This window comes from Canis aureus, chromosome 30 (assembly GCF_053574225.1).
Source record: "Canis aureus isolate CA01 chromosome 30, VMU_Caureus_v.1.0, whole genome shotgun sequence".
In the NCBI taxonomy this organism is placed as follows: Eukaryota; Metazoa; Chordata; class Mammalia; order Carnivora; family Canidae; genus Canis; species Canis aureus.
The window spans coordinates 40,293,806-40,321,781 of NC_135640.1; the positions used below are offsets into that span (position 1 = coordinate 40,293,806).

Sequence of the window (27,976 nt, forward strand, 5' to 3'; positions counted from 1 at the left end):
AAGGTAGAAGGGGGCTTCGTTTTATTGACATCAAACAGAACTATTCGTCTTCCACACATCCTATATACAACGGTGGTACAGTGTAGTGAAAGCACGAGGCATATTAAAACATAGCCAGTTCTAAGCAGTGTGGATATTTCCTGTCATAGAAAAGAAGTATCCTGTCCACAGATTCACATTAACATACACGGTACATTAATATCAATCTCTGTATTGTACACCAGGCCACGGGGTGTGTCTGCGCACAGGGTCGTGTCCCGCAGCAAACCTAGAGGACCGCATCGGGGGCGCCACGCGGGACACACGAGCCAAGGAAGGAACGGGGGTAAAAATCAGTCTTTCATATCCAAGAGTGTGCTGCCCCGGGGGCTACACCTCAAAAGCCCAAGGCTCCCCCACGGAGTAGGTGCTCGTCCGGCAGCTCAGAAAAGCCCCGGAACCCCAGGATGGCAGCGCTCTGCACAAATAAGCACCTCAGCAAACCTCAGGGCTGGAAGGAGACCAACAGGGAGTGGCCCATCTGGCTGGGAACGCGGATGGCCGTCCAAAACTGAAACGAGCAGAGTCTGAGGTTTTTAATGACTCTTAGTCCATTTGCTCTGGAGTTCAAAAACCATCTCGGGCAAGCTAGAGGTGAGCAAGAGCTGACACTGGTGTCAGGGCATGTGTGCGGCCCCCTGCACGAGCACCGAACCAGAGGACAAAAAATTTGGGTATAAAAGAACTGGTTGGATGACCGTCCGCTTGCTTTTAAAAACCAACCTTCTTACTTTACACTCGATCTTCACAGACTACACGGCCCAATGACGTGAATGTTCTTGACAAGTTTAAAGCAACTGTGGATCCCATGTTCATCCATGAAAGACACGCTGTCAAACAAGAATTCCACTAAAATGTTCCGAAACAGGCTTTTTGCAGCCTGCCGCCGGATACAAAGATAGAAGACACAGCCCCTTCCGCACCTGCTGCCCCACGCGGCTGTGCTCCGGGCCATCACGGGCGGCGTGGCTCATGGCAGGGAGAACTCGCTCCCGTCCACGTCAGGAGCAAGGAGCCCAGAGAAATGATTCCGACCCATCGTCCCTCTGAGAGCAGGCGTGCCGATCGGGAGAATGGGTCAATGGCCAAGTGCATCCTAACCAACTGCCTCCGGAGAGTAACACGCCCACGCGGACACCACACGCACGAAGAGTCAGCAGCCACCTGCCTCTTGCTGGCCCTCGGTCACTGTTCCGCCAGGCCGCGGACCAGGCGAGTGGAGCCGACCAGCACAGCGTCATTCTGTCCCCACAGCAGAACGCGACAACGGAACAAGAACCCCACGCGGGACCCCCGTCCCCACGGGCAGCGGGCTAGGTCTTGCTTCGCCGGAGGAGCGCGGCATCGGGGCTGCGGCCCCCCTGGAACTTGAGGCTCTGCAGGTTGACATGCGCCCCGTGTTTGAGCAGCGTCTCCACGGTCTTGGTATGCTTGCCCTGGGCCGCCAGGTGCAGCGCGCTGAGCCCCTGCTCGTCGGACAGGTCGAGGGCATCGGCACTGACCAACTCCTCCACCACCTCCGAGTGCCCACGGGCAGCCGCCAGGTGCAGCGCCGTCTGGTTCCGGGGCCCCCGGGCCAGCACGTCGGCCTTCTCCTCCACGAGCAGCTTGACGGTCGCCAGGTGCCCGTTCCGGGAAGCCAGGTGCAAGGCGGTATAGCCCTCGGCCGTCACGGCCTCCTTGTCGGCGCCCCGGTGCAGGAGCAGCCTGGCGGTGCTCGTGTGGCCCGTCTCTGCGGCCACGTGCAGGGGCGTCTGCGAGAGCAGGCTGCAGACGTTGACGTCGGAGCGCAGGTCGATGAGGACACGGGCCACGCGGTAGTGCCCCCGCTGGGCGGCCAGGTGCAGCGGCGTCCTCCCGTCCAGCGTCTGCGCGTTCACACTCACCCCCGGCTGCTTGGCCAGCAGCCTGACGATGGGCAGGTGACCCTGCCAGGCCGCATAGTGCAGCGGCACCCAGGCATCCTTCCCGCGCAGGCTCACGTCGACGCCGCGGCGCAGCAGGATGCGCACGATGCCCTCCTGGCCATGCTGGCAGGCCACGTGCATGGGCGTCCGGCCCTCGCAGTCCACCTCGCTCACGGAGGCGTGCTTCTCCAGCAGCAGCCGGGTGCTGCACTCGTCCCCGTTCTGGGCCGCAAAGTGCAGGGCCGTCCACTGGTCCTCATCCGCAGCGTTGACGCTGATCTTGCGAGCCAGCAAGAGCTCCACGACGCCCCGTACCCTCTTCTCCACGGCCACGTGCAGGGGGGTGGAGCCCTTCCTGTTGGTCAGGTTGGGGTTGGCGTTATTGAGGAGCAGCCACTTGACACACTCCTCCTGGCCGGCCTCCACGGCCAGGTGCAGCAGGCTGGCGCCGCCGTCCAGGACCAGGTCGACGTCCTGCGGCTGCAGGATCTTCATCAGTCTGCTGGTGTCCCCGCTCACAATGGCGTCCACGAGCTTCTTCTTCTGGATGTCGGTCGTGCCGAGGTCTGTGGGGAGAGAGAGGCGGGGATCAGGCCGCTGGCCACTCCCGAGGCCTGGCAGGCGCCCGGCATTGACCCACGCCTCCCCGGAGGCCCCCGGGGTCGCCATGTGCCTGAAATCACTCAAGAGTCACCTGATACAGATGACACTATAGTGTCTGGGTTCTGGCTTGCATGGAGCAGGACCCCCTCGCTCACATGAAATGCTCTCAAGGGGACTTGCATTTGGGGGGCAGGGGGTTACAGGTGGAATTCCAGAAGATACAATCCTCCCAATCTACAATCTGTGAGTGTCTCTACACAGGCTTCAGAGCTGAGCCAGGAACGGGTCGCCTGCAAGCACAAGGCCATCTGAGAACATCAGACCGAGAGAGAGTTCTAGAACATGTTGCTCCCTGGAGACGGGGTTTCTCTTTCCTGTTCAATCTCATCGCCCCGTCAAGCTGTCCACATGGGCCTTCCCCACCGACGTGTCTTTTTGAGCCGTCTCCTTAACCCAATATGCCCTCTTTTGCCCCAAATATTCCACTCTAAAACTCCCAGGAGGCTCACAGCCTGTAGGAGGAGGCTTCCTTTCCAGAAGGAATTCCCTGACCCACCAGGAAAAGCCAACTTCCCTTCCTCCTGGCGTCTGCACCCTTCCCACAGCCCTCTGGCACTCACCACCCCTCTGCCACCGCTGCCCTGAGCGTGAACATCCCTATTTTCCTCATGGGGCTGCAGCGAGCACCAGCCGCTGCACCCAGGGACCAGCATTTGGGGTACAGGCAGGGAAGAAGCCACTTCCAAAGGGAAACCCATCAAAATTAACATAAAGATAGAAGGTGACCTGAGAAGGACCCCACGCCAGCAGGTGGTAGAGATGGGACCAGTGTGTTAAATTGTCTAGGGATAACTCACGCAGTACAACGCATGGCTCAAATAAACTGGGGGGGGGGGGGCATTCACAAAAGGGAAAGGGGTTCGGAGAAAGAGGCTATGGGGCTGGCCTCTATAGAGAGAGAGCTCGAGGTGTGGGGTTCCATTCACCTGCTGGACTCACTTGATGAACTCAGGGTTTCAATCTGCAAACCTGAGGTCAGACCCACCACCCAGGGTTGGCACAGGTAGGACTATTCCTGTACAGCCAGGTGGCCCGGCCCGGCCCCCTTACTCTGAAGTGACACCGCACGGAGCCCCTTGGCTGGCCACTAGCGAGTACACCTCTCCGGACCTGCGCTCAGTGAGCTAGCTATGCTCTGACGCCCCAAAACAATTGGGTACACGATACAGGAATGAAGAATTGGGGCCAGGAGCTGGGTGCCCGGTCCCTTCGGGTACACATGGACTCCTACACACACTGCCTGCCCCCCAGCCCCATGATTAAGGGCCTCACTTCCCAGGGTTTGGGGGCCTCGCTTACCTCCCGTCGAAGGCTCCCGCTCAAAGGACAAAGATAGCGACCCCCTGGAGGAGAAGGCAGAGTCGACCGAAGACACCCCCGAGAGCCTCTTGCCGCTGCTGGCCGACGGCAGCCTGGATTCCGAGCAGCTGCGGCTCAGCTCCTCCGGGCCGTCCAGGGTCTGAGAGGTACCCGAGTCCAGCTGGGACAGGAGCTCCGAGAGGCTGTAGTCACTGTCGAAGGTCGGCGCGGAGGCTCGCTTGAGGGGCGTGCACACAGGCTTCTGCAAACCGAGCAGAGTGGGGTAGATGAGACCCACCCAGGGCACAGGGGGTACAGGCAGAGGGCAAAGGGTGTGTGGTGCCAGGACAGCCACACGGGGCACTCTGTCCAATGCCATAGATACAGCACCAGGGCAGCCCAAAGCCGGGAGACACAGATGCATCATGAGCTAATGCAGACCATCGTGAGCCAACGCTGACCATCGTGGGCCAATGCCGACCATTGTGAGCCAACGCTGGGCATCACAAGCCAACACTGGCCATCGTGAGCCAACACTGACCATCGCGAGTCAACACTGGCCATTGCGAGCCAACGCTGACCACCATGAGCCAACGGTGACCATTGAGAGCCAAGGATGACCATGGTGAGCCAATGCCGCCATCATGAGCCAACGCTGACCATCGCAAGCCAACGCTGGCCATCGTGAGCCAACACTGACCATCGTGAGCCAACGCTAACCATTGTGAGCCAACGCCGACCATAGTGAGCCAACACCGACCATAGTGTGCCAATGCTGGCCATTGTGAGCCAGCACCGACCATCATGAGCAAACGCTGGTCATCATGAGCCAACGTTGGCTATCATGAGCCAACGCCAACCATGTGAGCCAATGCTGGCCGGATGAACATGGGAAGCCTGGCACCATGCTGCCCTGGCCCATTGCTAGAGTGGCACGAGCAGCATCACCTAGACAACAGGCAGGATGTGATGGTGCCGGGAGGGTGTGAAGCCTGAGTGCTGGGCCATGCCCACCCTGGCAGGCCACTGTTGGTGAGAAACGAAGGAAGGACATGCGACTGGGACTGGGGCTGGGCCCCCTCCTGCCAACCACCTGTGCCCCCTCCTCCTAGCCATGCGAGTCGGGCCGGGGGGCTGTGTGGGGGCCACACGAGGGGCGGCCCAACTACAGCGACAAAGGGGCACTCCAATATAATGGGCGCCAAAGTGGCCTCTCCCAGGGCCTCCCTCACGGGCCTCCAGGAAGGCAGACTTCTGGTGAATGATTAAGCCCCAGGTGGCCTCCGACTCTCCCCGACCCAAGCCCACGTGCCCCCATCCTCCCTTCTCCTTGGGAACTGCAGATCCGCTCTGACTCGGTGGCTCGGTGCAGAGTCACACCCGTGCACTGGGTGCCTGGCTCTTCCTCACCAGGTTCCTCACCCCGGGCACCTTTGCCCCCCAGCCTCACACACACCCCTTTATGTTCAGACAGCGGGCACGCCTTAAACAATGACTTATCTCCTAGCCTTACGCGGCCGGCAGCCGGGGCTAAACCACCCGATAGCAGATAACACACTGGGCTTCGCCTCGCACGTCTGCCACAGCCCCGTCACCCCGCGGGCTTGGTGAGCCCCAGCCTTTGGAGTTAGTTATTGCACCTTACATAACCCATGTGGCCCTCCCAGAACAAATCATTTATGGGCAGCGGTTAGCAAGCGGCCAGATTCCCGAGTCAAGGGAGCAGAGAGAGCTGGACCAGCAGAGCCCACATGGGCCTTGCATCCCCCCAGCTCCCAGAGCATCCGGCCAGCGGGCCCACGCTGTCCACTCCTAACCACAGATGGGAGGTGGGGACAGGATGCAGCTGGACAGGATAGACACCTGGCACTGCGACAGCTGGCCACCGACCTGCCCTCCTGCTCTGGGGCACAGGACCCTGTGGCTGGCTCTGGGACACAAGGCCAACCGACCTGGGACAGGCCTCTCTCCATGTGGGGGTGACCCCAGGGCCTGGTCCAAGCTGGCAGGCCAGTCTACAGGAGGGGAAGGGCCCCCCAAAAAATGGCCTCCAGGAAGGTCGCTCTTACCGGGCTCTTGGGCTCAGGGGGCTGCTTCGTGTCCAGATCTTGTGCCGTCTCCTTCACGTCACTGTCGGGCTTCTCACACAGGTCCTCGGTTTCACAGGTAATTTCTTTCGGGGAGAAAACAAAACAGGGCAGGTCACTGGGACGATGACCTCCACACCCACTCCTCACACGTGTAGACCTCAGGCAGGGACAGAAGAGGCAGCAGCCGGGGCGGCTGCACCCCAGGGGACTGGCCAGCACCCAACTTCCCAGGCTGCTGGCTCGGCGGCGCTTGCGGAGGATGCCCCGTAGCCTCCACGTGGGCCACTCTGGGGCGTCCTGTTAGCCACCATTTGCAGTGTCTTGCAGACGCCAGGCAGGGCCCACACCATTCCAGTTTCCCAGAGAAGCCTTCCCCGGGGGGAGCCCCGTGCCCACGACGGCCCCGGGTGGCTGGCACCGGGCAGGGGAGGCTCCTATCGTCTCCTCCGTGTGTCTTCAATATAACGACAAATTCTGATTTCATCAGAATCACTTTCCTACCCCGAGGATGCATCCATCCGAGGCGGACAAGACCCCAAGGGAGATGCAAAGACAGCCTCGGGCGAGCGGTCTCCTCAGACCCCCAGCGAGGCACCGGCGTACCTGAACTTGCAGGACTGCAGCACACGCTCCTCCGGGGAGCAAGGCGGCCCTGGACTAGAGCTGGGCGGGCGCTGCCACCGACCCCCGAGCGCCAGCCGCCCATCCCGGCCCCGGGTGCTGGAGGGCCACGGGCACCTGTGTCTGCACCGCCAGCCCCATCTGGGCGGCTGCCCCTCCTGTCCTGCTCATCAAGCCTCCCCCGTGCCCCCAGCGGCACAGTCGAGCAGCAGGTCCCCCGGGCACTCACCCTGGAAGGTGGGCCGCTCCCGGGGATCTCCGTGCCAGCACCTCTGCATGAGGCGCAGGAGGGCCCCGCAGGCCCGCGGCCGGGCTCTGCACACGGGCGGCAGCTCCGGGCGGTGGCCCTTCACCACCTTCACCATGATGTGCAGGATGTTCTTCTCATCTGCAAAGGAGAAGCGCGTAAGTCAGGGCAGCTCCGCGGGGCCGGGGTGGGTGGGGGGGCCGTGGTTTTCACCCTCCGGGGAAGGGGCGCGCGTCACCCACACCGTCCACACAGCGTCACCTGGGGGGCCACCTCGCTTCCTTTGCAAAGCACAGAGCTCTATCTAACCCTTATCCTTGCGGGGCACGTCCGTGCTCCCTTTTCCGGATTTTACAAACGCCCTGCGATGCACCAAATGGAACCAGCGCGCCCTATCACAGGGCGGATCTTTCGGGGCCTCAAACTCAAAGGAAAACAGGGTTCAAAGAAGAAAAGGATCTGATGAGACATGTTCCCAAGTGGCCCGTGCGTGCCAAAGAGAGGCAACACGTATAAATCACGAAGTCCCGTGGTGCAGCCTCTAAGTGAACCCAAAGCTCCCTGTGATGACGCAAAACCCTTCCTAAATTCTGATCTGGACACTGAAGCGCAGGCCCCGGGGGGCCCCGAGTGGGGAGCGGCCACCGCTGCACCGGCAGGGACGCCTGGCCTCCTCCACGCGGGCTCAGGCCTGGGCTGTGTAAACGGGGGACTTTTTTCTGGCAAATTCATAACGTGGGGGCCCTGCCTGTCATCCTTGGCGACCTTCATAAGCATGACAGACCCATGACCAGCATCATCATCATCTTGCTCACAGACCAAGGGGCCCAAGGTGACTCCCTGGGAGGCAGACTTGCCCCCCTCCCCTGGCTCAGCCTGACACCACAATGCCCCATTGGGCTGGACCCCGAGCTCCGTGTTCCCAGGCCCCTCGCCTCGCCCCGCAGTTCCCAACACGCCCAGGCCAGGGAGCTGTGCAGAGGCAGCCGCCACATGTCGGCAGGTGTGGAACTTTGGCCCAAAGTCCCCGCCGCCCACCAGGATGCGACTGTGTCGCTCCGACCTGCCTTCCCGTTAAGTCTTGTGCAACCGCTGTCCCAGGGAGCCACACGTGACTTCCACAGCACAGACTTCCAAACCCCAGCAGGCCCTCCCAATAAGAGGCAAGTAAACACCGGGAGGATTTTCTGCTGCCAAACAGATGGAAAAAATGCAAAAAAACACCTTCCACTCCTGTACCTTGAACTCCCTACGTCCCCGGCAATAAAACACGCGGGCCTCGGCTCTTGACATTTATGTCATGTACCTGCCTCGGGCGCCGGGACTGTGGGACAATCTCGGGTCAGAGCAACACGCTGCCACACCACGGAGGCTTCAGACTGCAGCCTCCACGGAGGAGGAGGAGGAGGAGGAGGAGGAGGAGCCAGGGAGACCAACACGGACACAGACCCACGCTGGCTCCCGCTCGGAGCCTCAACCAGAAGGGGACCCCTGACCTGGGGCCACGCGCTGACTCTGCTCTGAATTTTCAGATTCTTCTGATCAAACCACAGAATAGCGTGAGTGACCCACACATGCCTGTAGAGGTCAAGGCGTTGGCACTTTGAGGACAGACGTCAGGACAGCGGGTGTGTGAAGGAGGAAGAGACGTCACAGCCCTCGAGCAGGGTGCTGGTGACCTGGGTGCCCAGAGCTGTGCCAAAATCCACCCAGATCTTGGAGAATGGTTGCACAGCCGTGTGAATGTGCGTCACACCTCTGAGCTGTATGCTTTAAAATGGAGAAGATGGTCGATTTCATATTTTACCATATTTAAATTTAAAAAAAGAAAAAAAGAATTGGCTGGAAATATCCACAGTTGGCAAATCCAGAAAAGGGGAAAGGAGCCAGGTAGTCGTCAGGGGCTGGGGTGGGGGGAAGGGGGAGGAACTGCTGCATGGGCCTGGGGTTTCCTTGCAGGAGGGTGAGAATGTGCCGGTACCAGGCAATGGTAGCAACTATACAACAGCCGATGCACTTGATGCCACCGAATTATACACTTTAAATGGACACGAGGGTTCGTTTCATGTCGTGTATAAAATCACAAACATGCAAGAATTAGCTGGTACCTAGGAAAGAAATCCACTAAACAGACCCCTTCAGAACGCTGCTTTTCTTGTGCGTGAATGACGCTGCAAGGGGCTCCATGGGGACCACCTGCAGGATGGTCCCGTCAGCTTCACGGCCCAGAGCCACCCCTCCCTGCCCACCGTGGCAACACAGATCGCAGGCACAGCTTGGACCCCAGATACCGCCCTCCCCTGCTCCGGGACACACGGATGCTCGACCCGCAAGGACAAGCCCACTCACCTGCAAACGGCTTCTTCTGGGTCAGCACACCCCAGATCACGATGGCAAAGCTGGAAGGAAAATGGGCCAGGTTAGTGTCTGTGAGCATCACCCTCCAACAAAGCCGGACGCTCTCCCACACAGCAACGAGCTTGAAGAAAACCAGGGTCTTCCAAAGAAGGGGCGTGAGGGGGCGGGGGACCCCTAGATGTTTTTTTGTGGATTCGTTAAACGGGCACTGCTCGTGGGGAGCGCATCAGGGCGGCAGCTGAGATGTCACAAACAGACATGACCCCGCCGCCCAGGCTCGTGCAAGCTCAGACAGCACCGGGGGGAGTGGGGGTGGGGAAGGGGAAGGATCGCCCCTCTGCTGCCGGACCCCAGCTCACGGGGAGAAGCGCCTGCGTGCTGGCAGGTGCAGGGCCCCCCGCTCCGGCGGGCCGCATGCTTGCTCGCTGAGATGCCCCAGAAGGCCGTGCAGAGGACACGCCGGCCGGTCCAGCCGACCTTCCCGAGGCCCTTATAGGGTTGTTGGAAATTACACGTTCACTTTCTTTTCTTTCTCTCTTTCTCTGTAGTGTATAGAGTTACTCTGAAGACACCCCGGAAAAGCACAATCTAATACATTAGAAAAAAACAAAAATAAAAAACAAAACCAGGAGCCCACTGAGTTGCCCCCGCACGGAGTGGAGAGCGGCTACCCACAGAGACGCAAGACTTCTCCGTTGAAAATGTACTGAAGTCTGCAAGTTCAAAAGTGGAAGCTCTCAGCTCCAAAACAAACATGGGACCGACCTTATTCTCCTCCGTAAGCCCTACAAGCCGTGACTGGCCTCCAAAGTGCCACCCGGCAGGGACGGACAGTTCAGAGCCCGGCTGAGCGCACGCACCACGGTCACTGTCAAACCAGTCTGCCAGGCCGCCAGGCGCTGCGCTTCAGGTCACAGTCATCATGCATAAGAGCCACAATGAGGGGCTTAGGTGCACACCCCCCCTACCCTCCGCCCTCCTTTCTTCTCCTCCAACAGGTCTGCGTGATTAAGACTTTTGCAATTCGGAAAAAGCAGGCACCAATGACTTGGGGATTATTCTTGAGCACAAAAATCCCGCTGATGCTCGTTTGAGAACGGCTCCTGGCGTGTCTGCGCTCCTCGGTCACACGTAAGAGACTTTGGAGGCCTAAGCGGCTGGGCGGGAGGGGCCTGGGTCAGGAGCCCACGTCCACCCACGTACAGAGACACGGAGCACTTAGAGCAGCAGGCTCCTGCAGCGGACGAGCTATGAAAATCCCAATTTCATAAAAAACCCTGGAGCCCTTCCAGCACAGGGCTGCCAGCCCGGTCCCATCACTGTGACTGACGGGCCCCAACCACTGCCATTCTCCACCCGCGGCTGGCCGCGCTCGCAGGGGACAACTGCCTCGTGCACCTGGGGCGGCCTGCACCTACCAGCTAGAGACCCAAGCCCTTTCATCTGGACTGAACCACTCGGAGCACGGAGAATCAAGGTGCAGAGCCCCTGTGCGGCCCGCACGCACGCCTGTCACTCACACACACCTGTACACGTCGTGCTTGGTGTCGAAGAGCCGGCTCTTCTCCCGGATGCGCTCTGGTGGGAGGTAGGCGATGGTGCCAAACAGGCCGTCCATGCTGAGGTCATGGGAGTGGGACAGCCCGTTGCACTTGGCCAGCCCAAAATCGGAAATCTGCAACACAGCAATCACATGGGGCTCAGCGGGCTTCCTGGGGCCTCGCCCGCTGACGCACAGCGAGTGAGGGCTGCCTTCCAGAAGCTGGAGCAACACCTCCCCTCTGCCGGGTTGCACGGCTCCGTCCCAACCCTGCTGTGCAGCCACATCCGGGGACCTGCACCCGAGAGCCGGGTCCTGTGCTCCTCGGGGTGGAGGGGGGGTAGGCAGGGAGGCACAGCCGGCCTCGGAGGAGCCAAGCCCGGGCCACGGGGAGCTTGCTGGGCAGGGGAAAGATGACGCTCCAAGGAAGGAACTCGCCGGGAGAAGTTTTACAACCTCAGTCCTGGCAGGTGGCACCTCTGCCACTGGGGACGGCCCAAGTCGGCCCGAAGGGGAAAAGCGATCCTCGGAGTCTACAGGTTTTCAGATGACACGTGAAAAGTGAGGCCCGGTGCTAAGGCCACTGGTTACGCCGTGGCCCAGCCGGGGAGGCGGGCAAGTGGCAGCAGGTTCTTTAAAGGGAAATATGCCTTCAGATGCCCTTTAAAGCAAACAAAACACACACCACGCAACCTCGAGGGGGATCTGCCTTCCACCTGGGACGGCGGTGATAAACAGGCACTGGCTGGCTCCTTCGCCGAACACCAGGCACCCCCGCAAGGTGTGACGCACACCTCCTCCGTGTGCGAGGCCCACCCACCTGCAGGAGCACCTGGACCCCAGCTCCGCAGGCCCCACAGCTCTGCCTCCTGCTTGCCTCTGGCCCGAGGGGTCCGGAAAGCTCTTGAAGCTCACCGAGCCCCATGGTGAGGGAGGAAAAGGCATCACGGCACCCCCCCCTCAACTGCTCCCCAGCTCTGGGGTCAATTGGGATCCTCAGAAGCTGGAGGAAGGGCTGTGTGTAGGCTTAGGTCACGCTCTGGGGCCGTAAGGGCCCCGGGAACCACGGGGAAAAACTCCTTTATGTTTATGTTCCAAGGCTTTGGTATCATTTTGACTCCAGGGCTGCTCCTCAAACCGAGGATGGAGGGACAGGGACCCGGGGTGAGTGGGGCTGCCTTCTGGGCTCCCCGTGCCCTCGAGGGGAGCCCACAGGCTGATGTCCTTACTGCTGACATAGGGAGACTTTATGACTGTGACCTGGTCCTTGCAGGGCTCTCCAGCCACGGCTGCAGGGAGCTGGCGGGACAAAGCCCGCAGGATGGGCCCAGGCCTCCCTCGCTGTAGCGGGCCGGCCAGGACGGCACAGGTCACACCAGGAGGGCCGCCCTGGCCGTTCCCGGGCACCCGGCTGCTCGCGCTGCCGTCTGGCATCACCCGGCCCTGCAGATCCACGAAGCGGCTCGGGGCCGGGACAGAGCCATGCGTGGCACCCCGCCAACAAGTCGATGAGGGCAAGTGTTTCTGTCCAAACTCAGCAGCTTCAAACTTTGAGGTCGAGAAGTGGAGACCGACTGGGAGACGGTGGTCTCACCCCACACCCCCCACCCGCTCACAGCCTTTCCCTTCACGTCTGCTGTTTGCAGGTGCAGCCAGCTGGCTCAAAATGTGGGGGAAAGGGGGATCCCTGGGTGGCTCAGCAATTGAGCATCTGCCTTTGGCCCAGGTCGTGACCCCGGGGTCTCGGGATCGAGTCCTGCATCGGGCTCCCTGCAGGGATCCTGCTTCTCCCTCTGCCTGTGTCTCTGCCTCTCTCTCTGTCTCTCATGAATAAATAAATAAAATCTTAGAAAAAAAAAATGTGGGGAAAAAGAGAGATTGAATTCCACATAAAAGCGACGGCATCAAAATGCAAATCCGAAATCCGAATTCTCTGGTGGCCTCTGACCCTCCGCCCCGCCGGGTTTCTCCTCCTGCCCTTTCCCACTTGTCCTGCCTGATCTGGACACTGCGGCCCTGGCAGTCCCAGTGGATACGGCGCACACAGCAGACGCCCTAGAATCTTCAAACACGCTTTCGCGTTCAGCATCCGCCTCAGTACGGTGCTCACAGGTGCCCCCCGGGGTCATGGGCCCCTTCACCTTCCAGGCCCAGCTGGACAAGACCAAGGAAGGGCCCGGCCTGGCCGCAGAACAGGGTCCCTACGGATCCAGCCTGGTCTGGGCGAACTGGACCAGAAGCAGCCTGAGATTTTAAACTAAGCCATTTTGAGGAAGGTGTGGGGTGGGGGTGCCTGGCTGCTCAGCGGATGGAGTATAGGACTCTTGATCTCCATCATGAGTTCAAGCCCCAGGTTGGGTGTGGCGTCTATTAAAAAAAAAAAAATACAGCTACAATAAACTAAGCTCCTTTTCAACTTGAAATGGGCTTTTACTCCATTGGTATTTAACTTAGTTAAGGCTGACGTCAAGTATTGCTTTATTATTAAGTCTCTTTGATACACTTTGCAAAGTAGGGGGTTGCTCTGAGATGCGGAGCTCCACTCACCCTTGCTGCGTACAGAGAGGGAGTCCTGAGGGGCCCAAGGGACTTAGGATCTCATTGCAAGATCCCAGATTACAGTTTCGTTGCTCCAAACAACCGCAGACTGCACAGCGGCCGGGAATCCAGAGGCCGAGCAATCAGCACGGAGCTTCCAGCCAACTTGGACCCAGCACTGCCCTCCACGCCCTGTCTCTGAGAATAAGGAAATGTGTGATGGAAGTTATGTTCTCTGTTTGTTTGGGGTCACAGAAAAGGGCCCCACCGGGGCCTTTGAGGGCGCTGGGGGTGTCACTGCGCTTCCCGTCTGCCGAGACCGGTCCCTGGGCTTCAGCACAGCCCCCTCCTCAGCCGCCCCAGGCTCCTTGAGACCCACTGGGTTCTTCACCAGGAATCTTCACCCGTTTCCTAAAACTGCCATGAGCGCCAGGGCCGCAGGGCCGGGTGTGCGTAAGGAGAGGGAGCTCAGAGCCAAAGCGGGATGAGCCACCGAGAAAGCAAGTCCCCAGCGTGTCGCGCGGCACTCGCTTCCCTAGCGAGCAAACAGTGAGTGTCTACTGTGGATCTAGCATGCGAGATGCTCCCTGGATGGAGGGCAATGTCCCCGGTGTGCAAAACACGGCTATCTGGCCACGAAGCACCAACACCGATGGCCCCAGTGGCACTTCATCGTCACCTTTGGCCCCTCCCAACAACACAGAGGTACGACCCCCCACCCTCCAGGTGATGGAGCCGGGGCTGGGGCTGTGCCCTAATATCCACATCCCTCCTGCACACCCACCAGTGGCCCTCTCTCAGAACGGTGTGTTCCCGGCAGCCTCTAGCACTACAGCTTTCCAGCACCACCTCCCCTAGTCTAGCTCAGCCTCCGGCTCTCCCTCCCACTAAGAAATCTAGAATTTTCCGCGACTCTTCTGTCTGTGGCCCCCCCCCCCCCCACCTCCTGACAGCTGCAAAGCCTGCTCCTCCCCAAAGAACCCAGTCCCACCCAGCAGCATCCCCACCGGCAGCTGGAGTGACTCCTCCCCCACCCCACCCACGGGTGGCCTGCAGGACACCTGCCCCCTGATACTCTCCCACCCTCATGTGACACCCCTGTGGCACCCACTGTGTTTGCGAGCATCTCGTGCCCAGCACAGAACCCGGATGTCCCCTCAGCTGGGTGACCTACAGCTGGGCCACCCTGGCCGCTGGTTTCACCCCTCTGAGCCGCAGCTTAGCAGGAACCAGGCCACCACGCAGGGGCCCTCATCTGCAGGCGGGACCTCTAGCACCCACAGGGTCTGCTGTTGCCACCTCTTCCTTGTGTGTATTCAAGCCCGAGCTTAAAAGCTTCCCTCTTCACTTAGTGCCCAGAGGACCGCACACTCCTTGACAACCCTGTAGCGTCGGTGGGGGCAGCAGGTCCATGCGGGAAGCCAAACAGCCGGAAAAAAACTGGGGACCCCGTGGCACTCATTCAAACCAGACCCGCGGTGAGCAGGAGAGGACTCCCATCTGCCCGCTACGACCTGATTTCTGGGCGACACCCATTCAAGGGACATTCGCAGTCAGGGTCCAACGTGGAAATTGGTCTCCCCATCAGCCCCAGGTTGGCTGCGCCTGCTGCTGAGCTGCGGCACAAGGAGCTGCCTGCAGGTGTGTGTCACCTGGTCGCACCTCTCCTTCCGGACAGAGCCCGGGGGGCTGGGGAGGGCTGAACTCAGGCCCCTGCTAACCCTCACCCAGCAGAGGGGGAGGGGGTCCTGCGAGTGCTGTGCAACCACCCGGGAACAGCCAAGTGTCGGAGCACCAGGTGAGTCCCTTCCCGGCCCCCACAGGGGGAAGGGATTCAGGCCACTGCTCGTGGGTCCTTCTCACTCACTCGTGGGCTGGGTGGGGGGAAGGGAGGTGGCAAGGGCATCCTGCCCTGGGCCTCCCCAGCGAGCGTGTGTGTGCCTCACATGGAGAAAACACATGACATGTGTCCCACACACACCGGTGTCAACCACGGGACTCAGGACACAAAAACAGTCCAAAGGAGAGACTTATTCAAAGAAATACAAACCGGACAACCTTACTATTTATAATTCCACGTGGCTGGTGCTTGGTTTTTAGCTATTATTCCTCATGCTTTTCTGTTTTATAAACTTATCCAAAAAAATAATAATAATAAAAAGGAGCAGATCTCAGAGGCCTCACATGGTGAGGACAGAATGAGCCCCTTCGGAGCCTCTTTCCGTGGAGCCTCCGTCTTGGAACATCTGCCTGTCCCACCACCGCCATGCCCAAGACCACCGATGGGGACGCAGCCATAACCATGGGGCCCGAGGCCCCCCAGGGACAGCCCACCCACCGCCCACCCACGCGGTCTGACTCCCAAGCGGATTTCCTGCGACATCCAGCAAGACCGAGATCCGCAAACCCATAAGCTCTTTTGTTCCCAGGGTGCCCCGAATTTAGACACCTGCTCTGGGATCTAGAGGAGTGAGCCGTGCACATAAAGGTCCATGTCTCAGTGACATGCTCCGTGGGGCTTCTCCCGACCCCAACAAGCCTGGGGGTCACTGGAGCCCCTAAGCTGAAGGAGGCCTTTGCTTCGAGTGCCTTCCCCCAAGAACCATCCCCTGTCCGCCCTGCGCCACCCCGGCCGCCTGGACCCCTGCATGTGGTGCCGGGCGAGCCCCACCTTGACGTGGTAGTGGGCATCCAGCAAGATGTTCGCGGGCTTGAGGTCCAGGTGGAGGAGAGGCGGGGCCATGCAGTGCAGGAAGTTCATGCCCACGGCCGTCTCGTGGATGATGCGGAAGCGCAGATCCCACGGCAGCGGCTCGGATGCCAGCAGCTTCTCCAGCGAGCCCGTCTCCATGTACTCCATGACCAGGCCCACGGGCTCCTGGCAAATGCCGTACACGGGCAGGATATAGCGGAACTTGGCCATCTCCATCTTCTTGGCTTCTTCCAGAAGCTCCACACGTTCCCTGAGAAAGTTGGGAGACATGAGACGTGGGCGGGGCTCAGCCAGGCAATGACACAAAGCACCATGACCAGGGGCCACCGGAGAAAACCACCCCCACGCACTCGCATGATCCCATTTGGGGCCTCTCGAGGTCAGCAGCCCTACAGCTAACCAGACACTTCTGTGCACCCTGGGTCTGTTTGTTTTTTTAAAGATTTTATTTATTTATTCATGAGAGACACACAGAGAGAGGCAGAGACACTGGCAGAGGGAGAAGCAGGCTCCCTGTAGGGACGTGGGACTCGATCCCAGATCTCCAGGATCACGCCCTGGGCTGGGGGCAGATGCTCAACCGCTGAGCCACCCAGGTGCCCCCACCCTGGGTTATCATATGCAGGGAGGAGAGAAATCCTAATCATCCTCTGAAAACCCAGGAGCATCCATAAGCCACTGCCCTCTGGGGTCCCCGAGTGACGCTGGCGACCCCTTCTCCTGGGACAAGGGAAGAGAAGTCTCTGTGTGACGGAAGCTGTAACAAAGCATCCGTCCGAAGAACCTCGGTCACCTTCTTCGTGAAGGCCGACACTCCATCTGGCCCAGGTGTCCCTGAACCCAGCCCACACGTATGTTGGCGAATGTCAGCCAGCGAGGCCGGAGTCTGCAGGCTGCTGCCCGCCTTCTTCTAACCATTAGTTTAGTTGTAGTAAAATGTACATAACGTGGGACCCCCGGGTGGCTCAGCGGTCTAGCGTCTGCCTTTGGCCCAGGGCATGATGCTGGGGTCCTGGGATCAAGTCTTGCATCGGGTTCCCTGCAGGGAGCCTGCTTCTCCATCAGCCTGTGTCTCTGCCTCTCTTTCTCTGTGTCTCTCATGAATAAATAAATAAAATCTTTTAAAAAATGTACATAACAGAGTTTTTATTTTAACCACCGGTAAGCGTAAAATTCGAAGGCATCGCGTGCACTCAAGGGACTGTGCGACCATCCCCATACTCTACACCCAAACCTCGTCCCAGCAGGGACTCTGTCCCCGCTCAACTGGAGCCCCTTCCTCTCACTCACTCACTCCTGGGCTACCTGCCGTCTGCATGAACGTGTCTACGCACCTCATATAGGTACAATCACCCAGTGTGTGTCCTTCCGTGACTGGCTTCTTTCTGACTCAGCATCTCAGCATAACGTGTTTGTGATTTAGCCGTGTTGAAGTGCGTGTGCAAACCTCATTCCTTTTTGTGGCTGAATGATATTCCATTGTATGAACACGTCGCATCTTAGGTACCCAGTCATCTGAGGAGGGCCACCCGGGCTGTTGTCCCCTTTGGGCTACTGTGAATAACGCTGAACATCTGTGCACACTGGTGCACAAATATCCATCCACGTTCCTGTTTTTGACCCTTTGGGCTGGACACCCAGGGCTAGGATGGCTGGTCACGTGCTAGTTCTATGTCCAGCGTTTTCAGAAACACCAACCACCGTGCACAGCCCACCCTTGGTTCCTTTGTTCAGGCCGCATGGCTGTGACGGCTTTCCCACTCAACACAGAGACCGGCCGCCGTGGCACAGAGGCTACGGCCTGCAGGGCCGTCCACAGGTGATGCACCAGCCCTGGTCCAAGGTCACAGCCTGGTGCAGCCGCGTACTCACAGGTTAGCATCCCCGTATCCTGGTCTGTGTTAGCCTCGTGGGGCAAAAGTCCCAGCGTGCATCCAGGAAAGAGGGCTGAGTCGCATAAGGACGGGCCTGACCATGTGCCATTTGGGTCAGTGGTTGTCAAAACCAGACAATATCAAAAGCACCCAGAAAGCTGGCTGAGATGAAGACTCCCAGGCACCGTCCCCATGTGGGCAACAGGTGCTCCAGAGGATCTCAGCCCCTCTGCCCACACATCCAACCACTGTGGTTGGGAGTCTCAGGTGAGCACAGGCCAAGTAGCTGTACAGTGGGGGTGTCGGGGAGAGGATCCCTGAGTGTGGATCAGTGATTCTCACATAGGGGCAGCTGTGCCCCCAGGGACCCTGAGCAGCGTCTGGGATGTGTTGGGCATCACGACTCAGGGCTGCTCCTGGCATCCGGTGGGTAGAGGCCAGGGATGCTGCTCAGCATCCCACAACACATACGAGAGCTCCCAAGGCAAAGAATTATGCAGCCCCAAATGTGAATAGCGCCAAGTCTGAGAACCCCGGGTATAGAGTGAGCTAGGTGCATCTCAGTCAAATTTAAAATAAACCACTACAGTCTGGGAATTGTCCACTTAAGTACTCCCAGCATATATTTTTAAAAGATTTTATTTATTTATTCATGAGAGAGACACAGAGAGAGGTAGAGACACAGTCAGAGGGAAAAGCAGGCTCCCTGTGGGGAGCCCGATGCAGGACTCGATCCCAGGACCCCAGGGTCACGTCCTGAGCCAAAGGCAGAGGCGCTCAACCACTGAGCCACCCAGGTGGCCCCTCCCAACATTTATATTAATTTTACTCTGTTTCTATGGTCAACTAATATTCAACAAGGAAGCCACAAGCACCCAATACGGACAGGGCAGTCTTCTTGATAAATGGTGCTCAGAAAACTGGAGAAACACAGGCAGGACAATGATGCAACGCTGCCTCACATCGCTCACAAAAATTAACTCAAAATGGATCAAAATCTTAAAAATAAGATCTGCCACAGTAAAACTAGAAGAAAACACTGGAAGAAGCTCATTAATATCCATCTTGGTGATGATCTTTTGGACACGATACCAAAAGCACCACCAACAAAAGCCGAACTGAGCTAACGGGACTACATTCAACTGCAAAGCTTCTGCACAGCAAAGGAAACAAAATGAAAGCCTACAGGATGGGAGAACAATTCTGCAAACCACATAATGGATAAGAGCTTAATATCCAAGGTAGGTAACAAATGAACACAACTTGGGACCCTTGGGTGGCTCAGTGGTTGAGCATCTACCTTTGGCTCAGGTCGTCATCCCGGGGACCTGGGATGGAGTTCCCCATCGGGCCCCCTGCAGGGAGCCTGCTTCTCTCTCTGCCTGTGTCTCTGCCTCTCTCTGCGTGTCTCTCACGAATTCAAAAAAAAAAAAAAATGAACACAACCTAAAGAAAAAAATCTGATTTAAAAATGGGCAGAACTAAACAGACATTTGTCCAAAGAGGACATCATAATGGTCAACAGGCACATGAGAAGATGCTAAAAATTGTGAAAATTGCCAGCCATCAGGGAACTGCAGATCCAAACCTCAATGAGCTCTCACCTCACACCTGTCGGAAGGGCTAACATCAAGAAGAAGAGAAAAACAGGGGCTGGCGAGGCCGCGGGGAGGAAAGGGCAATCCTTATACGCTCTTGGTGGGAATGTAAACTGACTCAACCGCGATGGGAAACAAAATGAGCGTTCCTCCAAAGAGTTAAAATAGAACTGTCACGCAAGGCAGCAATCCTCCATCAGGGTATAGTATACCCAAAGGCCACGGAAACAACATTTCCAGAAAATCGCTGCACTCCGTGTTTATCACAGCGTTATTCACAATAGCCAAGGTACGGAAACAACCCCAATGCCCATCAATGGATGAGTGGATTTTAAAAAAAAAAAAAAAAAGTGTGGAACGTACACACAATGGACAATTATTCAGCCATGAGAAAGGAGGATATCCTAGCAGTAGGAACAACAGAGATGGGCCTCGAGGACACTGTGCTCAGTGAAGTAAGCCAGATGGACAAAGTACTGTACGGTCCCGTTTTTGTCTAAAAAAGAATTAAATGGTGGTGACCCGGGGAAGGAGGATGGGGGTGCGGGGCGGTAAGACTGAGGTCGTTTAAGGGCACAAACTTGTAACAAGAGCTGACACAGCCACACGCAGTCGAATAAATATGTAGTTTATTCTACACAGACAGTAAGTCCGCGATATGAGAAATATCCGCCCAATGGCACCACATGGCAATATAGAAACAGATCAGAGTTACACACCGTAAAGGTGCACAATGTCAAACTTATCCAATGCAAAAAAAAAAAAAGTGAATCTGTCTTTTCCTGGAGAATGGGTTCCAGGTGCATGCAGGGGAACATGCTTTCTAATCAACCCCTAAAGGAAAGGTCCAGAACTACAGGCCAGACATGCCCTACTGCTGGGGACTGAGCAGATCCAGCATCTGCATGCTGCATGCGGGCAGCAGGCTGGGGTGGCCTCAGGGACTCCCCCAAAAATGCAGGTTCCAGTACAAGCGGTCCTGCCCGGAACCCTTCTGCAGGGGCTCTTCTGGAGCTGGCATGTTCCTGCACCTGCGCTCGTTTGCTAGCCTGATGGGGAGTCAACACTGTACCAACCAAACAAGTCCATCTCTTCCAGACCTCGGCCACGCGTCCCGTGCGCGTACGGAAGCACTTCCCAGGGAGGAGGGCCCGCTGGCAAAGAGGAACCTCAGATTACACTGTTCATCAGACCGCAGCACCCAAACTCCACCTGCATGGAGCACCTCTGCCCCAGCTCTTAGCCACAGCTCTAGGTGGGGCGGGGCGGGGCGGGGGTGGGGGTGGGGGGAGAGAACGGGGCAGACGGCAGACGCAGGGCACATTCTAAAGAATCAATGAGACTTGATGATTGATAGGGATGGAGGAGAGAGAGGTAGCAAGGATGCCCCCATCTCCAGTGGGAGTCAGCGGGCGGCTCCTCACCTGTGCTGGGGAGGGGAACACCTCAAAGAAGGTGGAGAATTTGTTGTGGGGGTGGGTTTTTGGTTGTTTTTGTTTGTTTGTTTTTGGTTTTGGCTTTTTTGAGAATTTGATTTTGAACAAACTCAAGGAGCAAAGACTCCAAACTGGCCTCAGGAGCAAGTGAAACACGTATCAGGAATGAAGAATGAAATTATTATAAAGCAAACCTGAGGGGATCCCTGGGTGGCTCAGCGGTTTAGCGCCTGCCTTCGGCCCAGGGTGCGATCCTGGAGTCCCGGGATCAAGTCCCGCATCGGGCTCCCTGCATGGAGCCTGCTTCTCCCTCTGCCTGTGTTTCTGCCTCTCTCTCCCCCTATGTCTATCATGAATAAATAAATAAAATCTTTAAAAAAAAAAAAAAAAAAAGCAGCAAACCTGAGCTTGGCATGGCTTTGCTTTCTTAGCCCTCTGGTTACGTGGCCCCTGAATGGAAACCAAAATGCCCACCAGAGTGCAATGGTGCCTGTGGGGTGGTCCCTACAGGGGCGGGGGGTTGCGGGGGTGCCGAGGAGCTGCTCCCTCCCTCAGGTGGAAACTGGAGCCACAGGTTCTGGTGCCAGCCCAGGGCAGCCAGCCCTCCCACGCAGAGGCAGACCCCCACCCCTGCGCCTGGTCTCCAGGGGCATCCAAGGGAGGGAGCGGCTGGATGCCAGCATTGAGCATCATGAGAAGACCGGTCATTTAAAAGAGAGAAAAACGATCCCCCTTGGCTCTTGTCTTCTGTCCTCCTCCTGGGAAGACCTAATTATCTGCACTAAACCGGGACAACCAGCACTTCTAACACTCCCTACGACCACTGGCTACGGCTTCTAACAGGATTCACGCCTAAGCTCTGGCAAGTGGACGCAGCACCGGCGGCCGCTTCTGTTTCCTGTTTGGTGACGAATCAGTGTTAGAACTTGTCTGTTCCTACCCCTTTTATTTTCCTTTAATAAAGGCTGGTCGCCCCGGGCCTCCCCGTGTGCGTCCTCGGAGGGCACTGTGTCCACGGGGCATGGGCCCGTGTCCCGCCCCCGGGATGTGCAGAGGCCCACCTGCAGCGGGCAAGGCTCGGGGACTACAGGCTGGATGGTGACGAGGGAGGGTCACCTTCCTGCCCGAGACCCCCTGAGATGAGGCCTCCACCCCAAGCCTGACAGATAACAAATGCGGATTCTGAGAACAAAGCCAATTACATCAAGGCGCAGTTTCTCATTAACTAGAAGCTCCGAGCTACTCGGCAAATAAAATATTTTCTTCCATTTGCCCAAAGGGCACAATGCAGAAAACCAGGGTGACTTCTGATTGTGGAGCTCATTAGAGACTTCACAGCCTGGTTGGCAGCAGATCACTCACTCCTGCTTCCCCACGGCCCCCGGGGAGTTCAGCAGGTTCGCAGCTCCCCTGCCGCAGGCCCTTCCCACTGAATAGAGACCCCCAAGTACCTGAATTCAAAAAAAAAAAAAAAAAGTCAAAAAGGGCTCCCAGTGCTGGCTTGCTCCCAAATGCTGATCACAGCTTGAATGTTCCAGGAGCCCCGAGCCCTCTGTGAAGGACCACCAGGCAGGCTTTGCACAACTGACCACACAGGTAAGGACATTTCATCAAGGAAAACCAGCTGGCCTGGAAAATAAGTCTGTTTCCAAAGACAAATGTTCTTCAGGGGACCCCAGCTGTCACCACACGTCCCCGGGGCAACGAAGGGGTTCCTGGGGCAGCCCCAGGGAGGTCTGAGGGCACAAGGAGAGGACACTCCTTGCACGGGCTTGGGGAGTGGGAGTGGGGTTGACCGGAGCCCCCTAAGCTCTAGCACTGGTTCTGCTCAGAAGCACTGGCACAAAAATGCTTTACTGTCTACTCAGCACTCAGCCCAAATCCAAATGACCCCAACCTCTCAGCTTTTCTTTGCCCCAGGGACACCCCCACCCCCAAACTTAGCCCCAGCAGGAGCCATGGGCTTAGGGAAGCTACACCCCTAGCCCAGCTGGCTAACCCTGGAGGCATGTGCAATGCAACGCACCTGAAATCAGGCCTCTCAGGGAGCCACCAGACAGGGCGCTCCTCACACAGAAAGAAACCACCAGTTGTTTTTTTGTCAACAGCAATTATTTATTTTAAATACACTTTCCCTCCAAGCTGTGTTTCTGGCTTCTGTGGACGACGGAGAAAATCTAGATCCAGGGCCGGGCGCGCCCGGAGGAGCCAGGCCTGTGGGACTTCAGCCTCCGCCTCCACCTCCACCTCCACCGGGGTCACCGTCCACACCAGCAAATCCCTTTCCGGGATGTCAGGAGTCAAGTTCGAGGCCCCCCGAATCCCCTGGCACCAGCCTCTGTTAAAGCATCCCAAGAATTGTGATGCACTAACAGTATCTAAAACCAGGCACCGGATCCCTGGATGGCGCAGCGGTTTGGCGCCTGCCTTTGGCCCAGGGCGCGATCCTGGAGACCCGGGATCGAATCCCACGTCGGGCTCCCGGTGCATGGAGCCTGCTTCTCCCTCTGCCTGTGTCTCTGCCTCTCTCTCTCTCTGTGACTATCATAAATAAATAAATAAATACCTTTAAAAAAAATTAAAAAAAAATAAATAAAATAAAACCAGGCACCGTTCAGCAGGGCTGGCGTCACGCTTCCCTCCTGTGATCATTTCAAAACCGGCCCCTTTTCTTCGCCACTTGAGGCAGGAATGGACAAAGCGTCCCCATCCCCAGGACCTCCTCTTGGTCCTCCGTGGAAAATCGCTGGGCATTACCAGGGCCAAGTTGGGGTTCAATGTGTTCAATACCCTTTTTCTCAATAGAACTTACATTAACTCCATTTTTTTTTCTCATTTAGGGCATCCGGACAGGGGGAAATACCAGAAATAGCATCAGACCATTTCTAAAAAGCCAGGGGCTCTCCTCACAGTTCAATCAGAAATTCCAAAGACAGGTCGTGGGGGAGGGACACCAAGGCTTCTCTTTCTGGAGGCATTTACTGGGGAAAAGAGGAAGGAACGGGACGAAATGGTTTTGGTCTTTTAAAAATCAACAAAAAAAATATTTTATTTATTTATTCATGAGAGACTCAGAGAGAAAGAGGCAGAGACACAGGCAGAGGGAGAAGCAGGCTCCCTGCGGGGAGCCCGATGCGGGACTCGATCCCAAGACCCCGGGATCATGCCCTGGGGCATGATCAGACGCTCAACCGCTGAGCCACCCAGGTGACCGGGTAGTGGGATCTCTTGATGGCAGGGGAGCAGTCACTGCAGGAGGAGAGGAAGGACGGGGTGTGGTGAAAGGGGGCCAGGACCCAGGAGCCAGCTTTGGGAAAGGCAGCAGAGAAAATGGGTGCTTTAATCATGTGTTAGCTGGTGCCTCTGGGCTAGGCCTTCCCATGGCGCACGGGCCGGAGTCAGCTCCCAGGGAGCCTCCGAGGGTTCCCACACTGCTATTTTTAAAACTGACAAGAAACGGGCTTGTCAGATTGTCAGCTCTGTAGCTGCAAACCCGGGGTTTGCTCGGGCTCGTCCGGGCTAGCCGGGGCCGATGGCGCATTAGCTGCCGGGGCCGGCACCCGGGCCGGGCGCTCTGTTATTCAGGGCTTCCTCTTAGCCCAAGGGAGGGGTGCGGGCTGAAAAATGGGGCCTTTGGGGTCACTTGTGCTCGTCTAAATAGTAACCTGTCCATCCCTGGATTCCACCCGAGCCCTCGTGACCCCCTAATCAGGGTGAGCCAGGGAGACCACCCACCTCCCCAAAGCCACCAGACATGCCCATAAGGAGTGGGAAACACAGATCAATAGGGTATCACTTGTGAAATCCCTGAAGATCTCCTTGGAAGCTCCTCTGAAAGGTGCTTCTCTGCCCCCGGGGACCCTCGAGGGTTGTCTGGGGCCCCTGACCTCCCCTGCACAGAAGTCCATGCCCACAGGCCTGAGGCAGCCTGCTGCTCCGAGGGGTGTGGGGCGGGTGCTGGGGTGGCCCCAGCAGCGGTGAGGGCTGCACCCAGAACCCCATGAAAATCCTATTCCCCACTTCAAGGGACATCTTACAAATAGCGGGGTGGGGATGGGAGGCAGTTCATCAAAAGAGCAGAGGCCGACCTGCCAAAATTTGGCAGGACACGTCATACAGCCACCATTTTGAGGCCTAGACGCAACTCTGCAGGCCTGAGCACACCCGGCTCCTGCAGCACCACTGCGGGAGGGGATGCAAAATCCTGCCCAGAACCTGGAGCTGAGGCGGGGAGCCGGCTGCACCAAGAGCAGGCCTTAGCCATCTCGGTCGGAGGAATCAGCCACTGCTGCAAATACAGAAGAACTCCAGCCTGCCCTACCGGGCCGGCAGAGTGCAAGAGGTGAATCTCTTCCTGTTGGGCGATGCTGACCTCGGCCTGGCCGCCCAGGACATGCCACCACCTGCCCGCTTCGGGCCGGGCAGGAAAGGCTTCCAGTTAAAAGACAAAACACTTTTCACCCAGGCTCTGCAATATCCTCAGTGATCCGCCTCAAGTGGAGAAACCCTACCTCCAGCTGGGCCACCCAGGGAACGAGGGCCTGGTGGCTGGAAATCACAGATTCTGCGGATGCAGGCTGATGAGTCAGCCCGGGGACAGGCTTGTGTACTTTTTGTTTGCTCTCCCGACACAAGAAGCTGGTGTGAAAAGCACTGCTGATGAATAAAGCTCGCTTTCATGAGAAGATCCCCTGTCAGTCACATGTCCCCAAGAGCACAAAAAGGCCTCTAGGGCGAGGGTCTTGCCTTTCAGGCTCTAACCCTGGGCTGCTATTCAAAGTGGTTTGGATTTTATCAAAATAACCACAGCGCCCCTCCCGGCCTGAGAAGTTCCCAGGGTCCCCAGCAAAGAAGGGAGGAGGGCCTTGCACACCACCTCACCTTTGTTGGTGCTATTTTTCCGGCACTTGTCACCACTCTACGGAGGTTTCCCAGGAACGCTGGGTTTGAGGCTTAGAGCAAGGAGCCCCCACAGGCTGCACTGTCTAAGCTCCTAGGCCCGGACACAAACACAGCGCAGCGAGCACCCAGGGCCCACTTGCTACTGTAGGGTGCCGCAGAAAGCACTGCAATCCTTCTACCTTAGTCCTGGGGACCCAAACAGCCCCGAGAAAAGAGAGCATTGCCGCCAACCAGCCCACCGGTTCCGAGGTCCCAACATTCAATAAGCCAAGGATTAAAAACCAGGTGTCTGAAACAGCAAAGGCTATGTGGGGTTTAAAAGGAGGCATTTGGGATCCCTGGGTGGCTCAGTGGTCTGGCGTCTGCCTTCAGCCCAGGGTGTGATCCTGGAGTCCCGGGATCGAGTCCCAGGTTGGGCTCCCTGAATGGAGCCTGCTTCTCCCTCCTCCTGTGTCTCTGCTTCTCTGTCTCTCTCTCTCTGCGTTTCTCATAAATAAATAAAATATAATAAAGTAAGGGCAGCCCCGATGGCCCAGCGGTTTGGCGCCGCCTTCGGCCCGGGATGTGATCCTGGAGACCTTGGGATCGAGTTCCATGTCGGGCTCCCTGCATGGAGCCTGCTTCTCCCTCTGCCTGTCTCTGCCTCCTGCCTCTCTCTCTTTCTGTGTCTGTCATGAATAAATAAATAAAATCTTTAAATATATATATATAATAAAGTAAAAGGAGGCGTTTGGGGTCACCTGGGTGGCTCAGTGGTTGAGTGACTACCTTCAGCTCAGGTCAGGTTGTGATGGGGCGGGGGGGGGGTCCTGGGATCAAGTCTCACATGCGGGGGAGGGAGCCTGCTTCTGCCTCCTGCCTCTCTCACGAATAAATAAAATCCTAAATAAATAAACAAGCTGATTTCCTTACGGCTGTGCGTTCGGGGCTGACTCTGTAAGGAAGGGCAATCTCCACACAGAACATTAACAGACACGACTTCCACCGCCCGCGTAGAAAGCGAACTTTCACCAAATGAGCATTTGAATGGGCTCCACGGGAGCTTACACGGAAACGACTAAAATGCAAACGTAAAAGGTGGAAACCACAAAAGAGCTGCTGCTCCACACCTGCTTCTCCCACCTCCACCCCCCAAAATGATGCACAGATCTCAATGCTGCGACTGGGTTCAAGTGGTGGTGGAGGGGGGCGGGGAGGGCTTCCCGTGCTCTCCAATCGCGATTAATTAGAGCACCCCTGTTCTGGGGCAGCCGTTCTGCTGTGGCTTTGGGACCGGGGCGCGGGGGCGCAGGGGGTCACAGTGCAGGCCCCTCCCCGGAGGCTCCGGCGCTGGGGGCCCGCGACCCCCGGGCCCAGCCCGAGCCCCGCGGCGCCGGGGAAGCCCGGCCAAGCCAAGCCAGGGCTTCCGACCGAAATAATTACCGTCTTACACCAATTTGTGCTCCGGCGTAAATTACTAAGTGAGTCGAACGGAGCCTAACTCGCTCACAAAGCCCGGATCCCCACACGGCAATTTTTCTAAGCCGAGCGCAGACCGCAGCCCAGGGAGCAGCCCCCGGGGCGCCCCGCAAGGCTGCCCCCCGACGCGACCCCTCGGGGGAGTGTGCCCGGGGGCCCCGGAGGTGGCCCGGCCTCCGCGGACCCCGCCGGGGGCGCCCCGCTCGCCCTCCGCGCGCACCTGCGGCGACCCAGGTGGCGAGGGGACCCCCCTCCGCTGCACCCCCCGCGGGACCCGCCCGCCCCAGCGCCCCCGCCCGGGCGGCTGACCTGTCGTCGACGTGCAGGCTGGGCGAGCACTTGATGGCGAGCCACGTCTTCCAGTGCACATGGCGCACCTTGTACACCTGCCCGAAGCCGCCCGAGCCCACCTTCTCCCAGCCCGCGAACTCGCCCGCCTCGAAGGTGCGCAGCAGCCCCAGGGCCCACGGGCGCCCGCTCTCGCCCTCCATCGCGCGCGTCTCGCAGCCGCCCCGCGCCGCCGCGGCCGCCCAGGTGCCCAGGTGTGCGCCCCGCCCGCTGACGTCACTTCCGCCGCCCGCCGGCCCCGCCCCCCCGCGCCCGACCCACCCCCACCCCCACCCCCAACCCCAACCCCCACCCGGGCCGGCCCGGGGCCCCCGCGGGAGTCCCCGGGGCGCGCGTGAGGTCCCC

General features: G+C 58.1%; 1 protein-coding gene across 1 annotated transcript; it reads right to left on the reverse strand.

The window, feature by feature from the left end:
• RIPK4 (receptor interacting serine/threonine kinase 4) lies at positions 1 to 27,812 on the reverse strand. Its single transcript, XM_077879280.1, has 8 exons — positions 27,593 to 27,812; positions 15,974 to 16,265; positions 10,751 to 10,899; positions 9,216 to 9,265; positions 6,849 to 7,007; positions 5,978 to 6,081; positions 3,909 to 4,170; positions 1 to 2,512 (listed from the first exon to the last, which is right to left on the reverse strand). The coding sequence occupies exons 1-8, from the start codon at positions 27,772 to 27,774 to the stop codon at positions 1,353 to 1,355; spliced, it is 2,358 nt and encodes a 785-aa protein (XP_077735406.1). The 5' UTR covers positions 27,775 to 27,812; the 3' UTR covers positions 1 to 1,352.
• Between the last annotated feature and the right edge of the window lie 164 nt (positions 27,813 to 27,976).

What these genes read in the sequence shown, in the direction of transcription:
- RIPK4 (XM_077879280.1), bottom strand. Translation starts at nt 27,774, where the DNA reads ATGGAGGGCGAGAGCGGGCGCCCGTGGGCCCTGGGGCTGCTGCGCACC. An exon ending in ATGCCCACTACCACGTCAAG is followed by an intron (nt 10,900 to 15,973) that starts GTGGGGCTCGCC and finishes GCTGTGTTGCAG; the next exon opens with ATTTCCGATTTTGGGCTGGC. An exon ending in GCGGGAGCCTTCGACGGGAG is followed by an intron (nt 2,513 to 3,908) that starts GTAAGCGAGGCC and finishes CTCTCCCCACAG; the next exon opens with ACCTCGGCACGACCGACATC.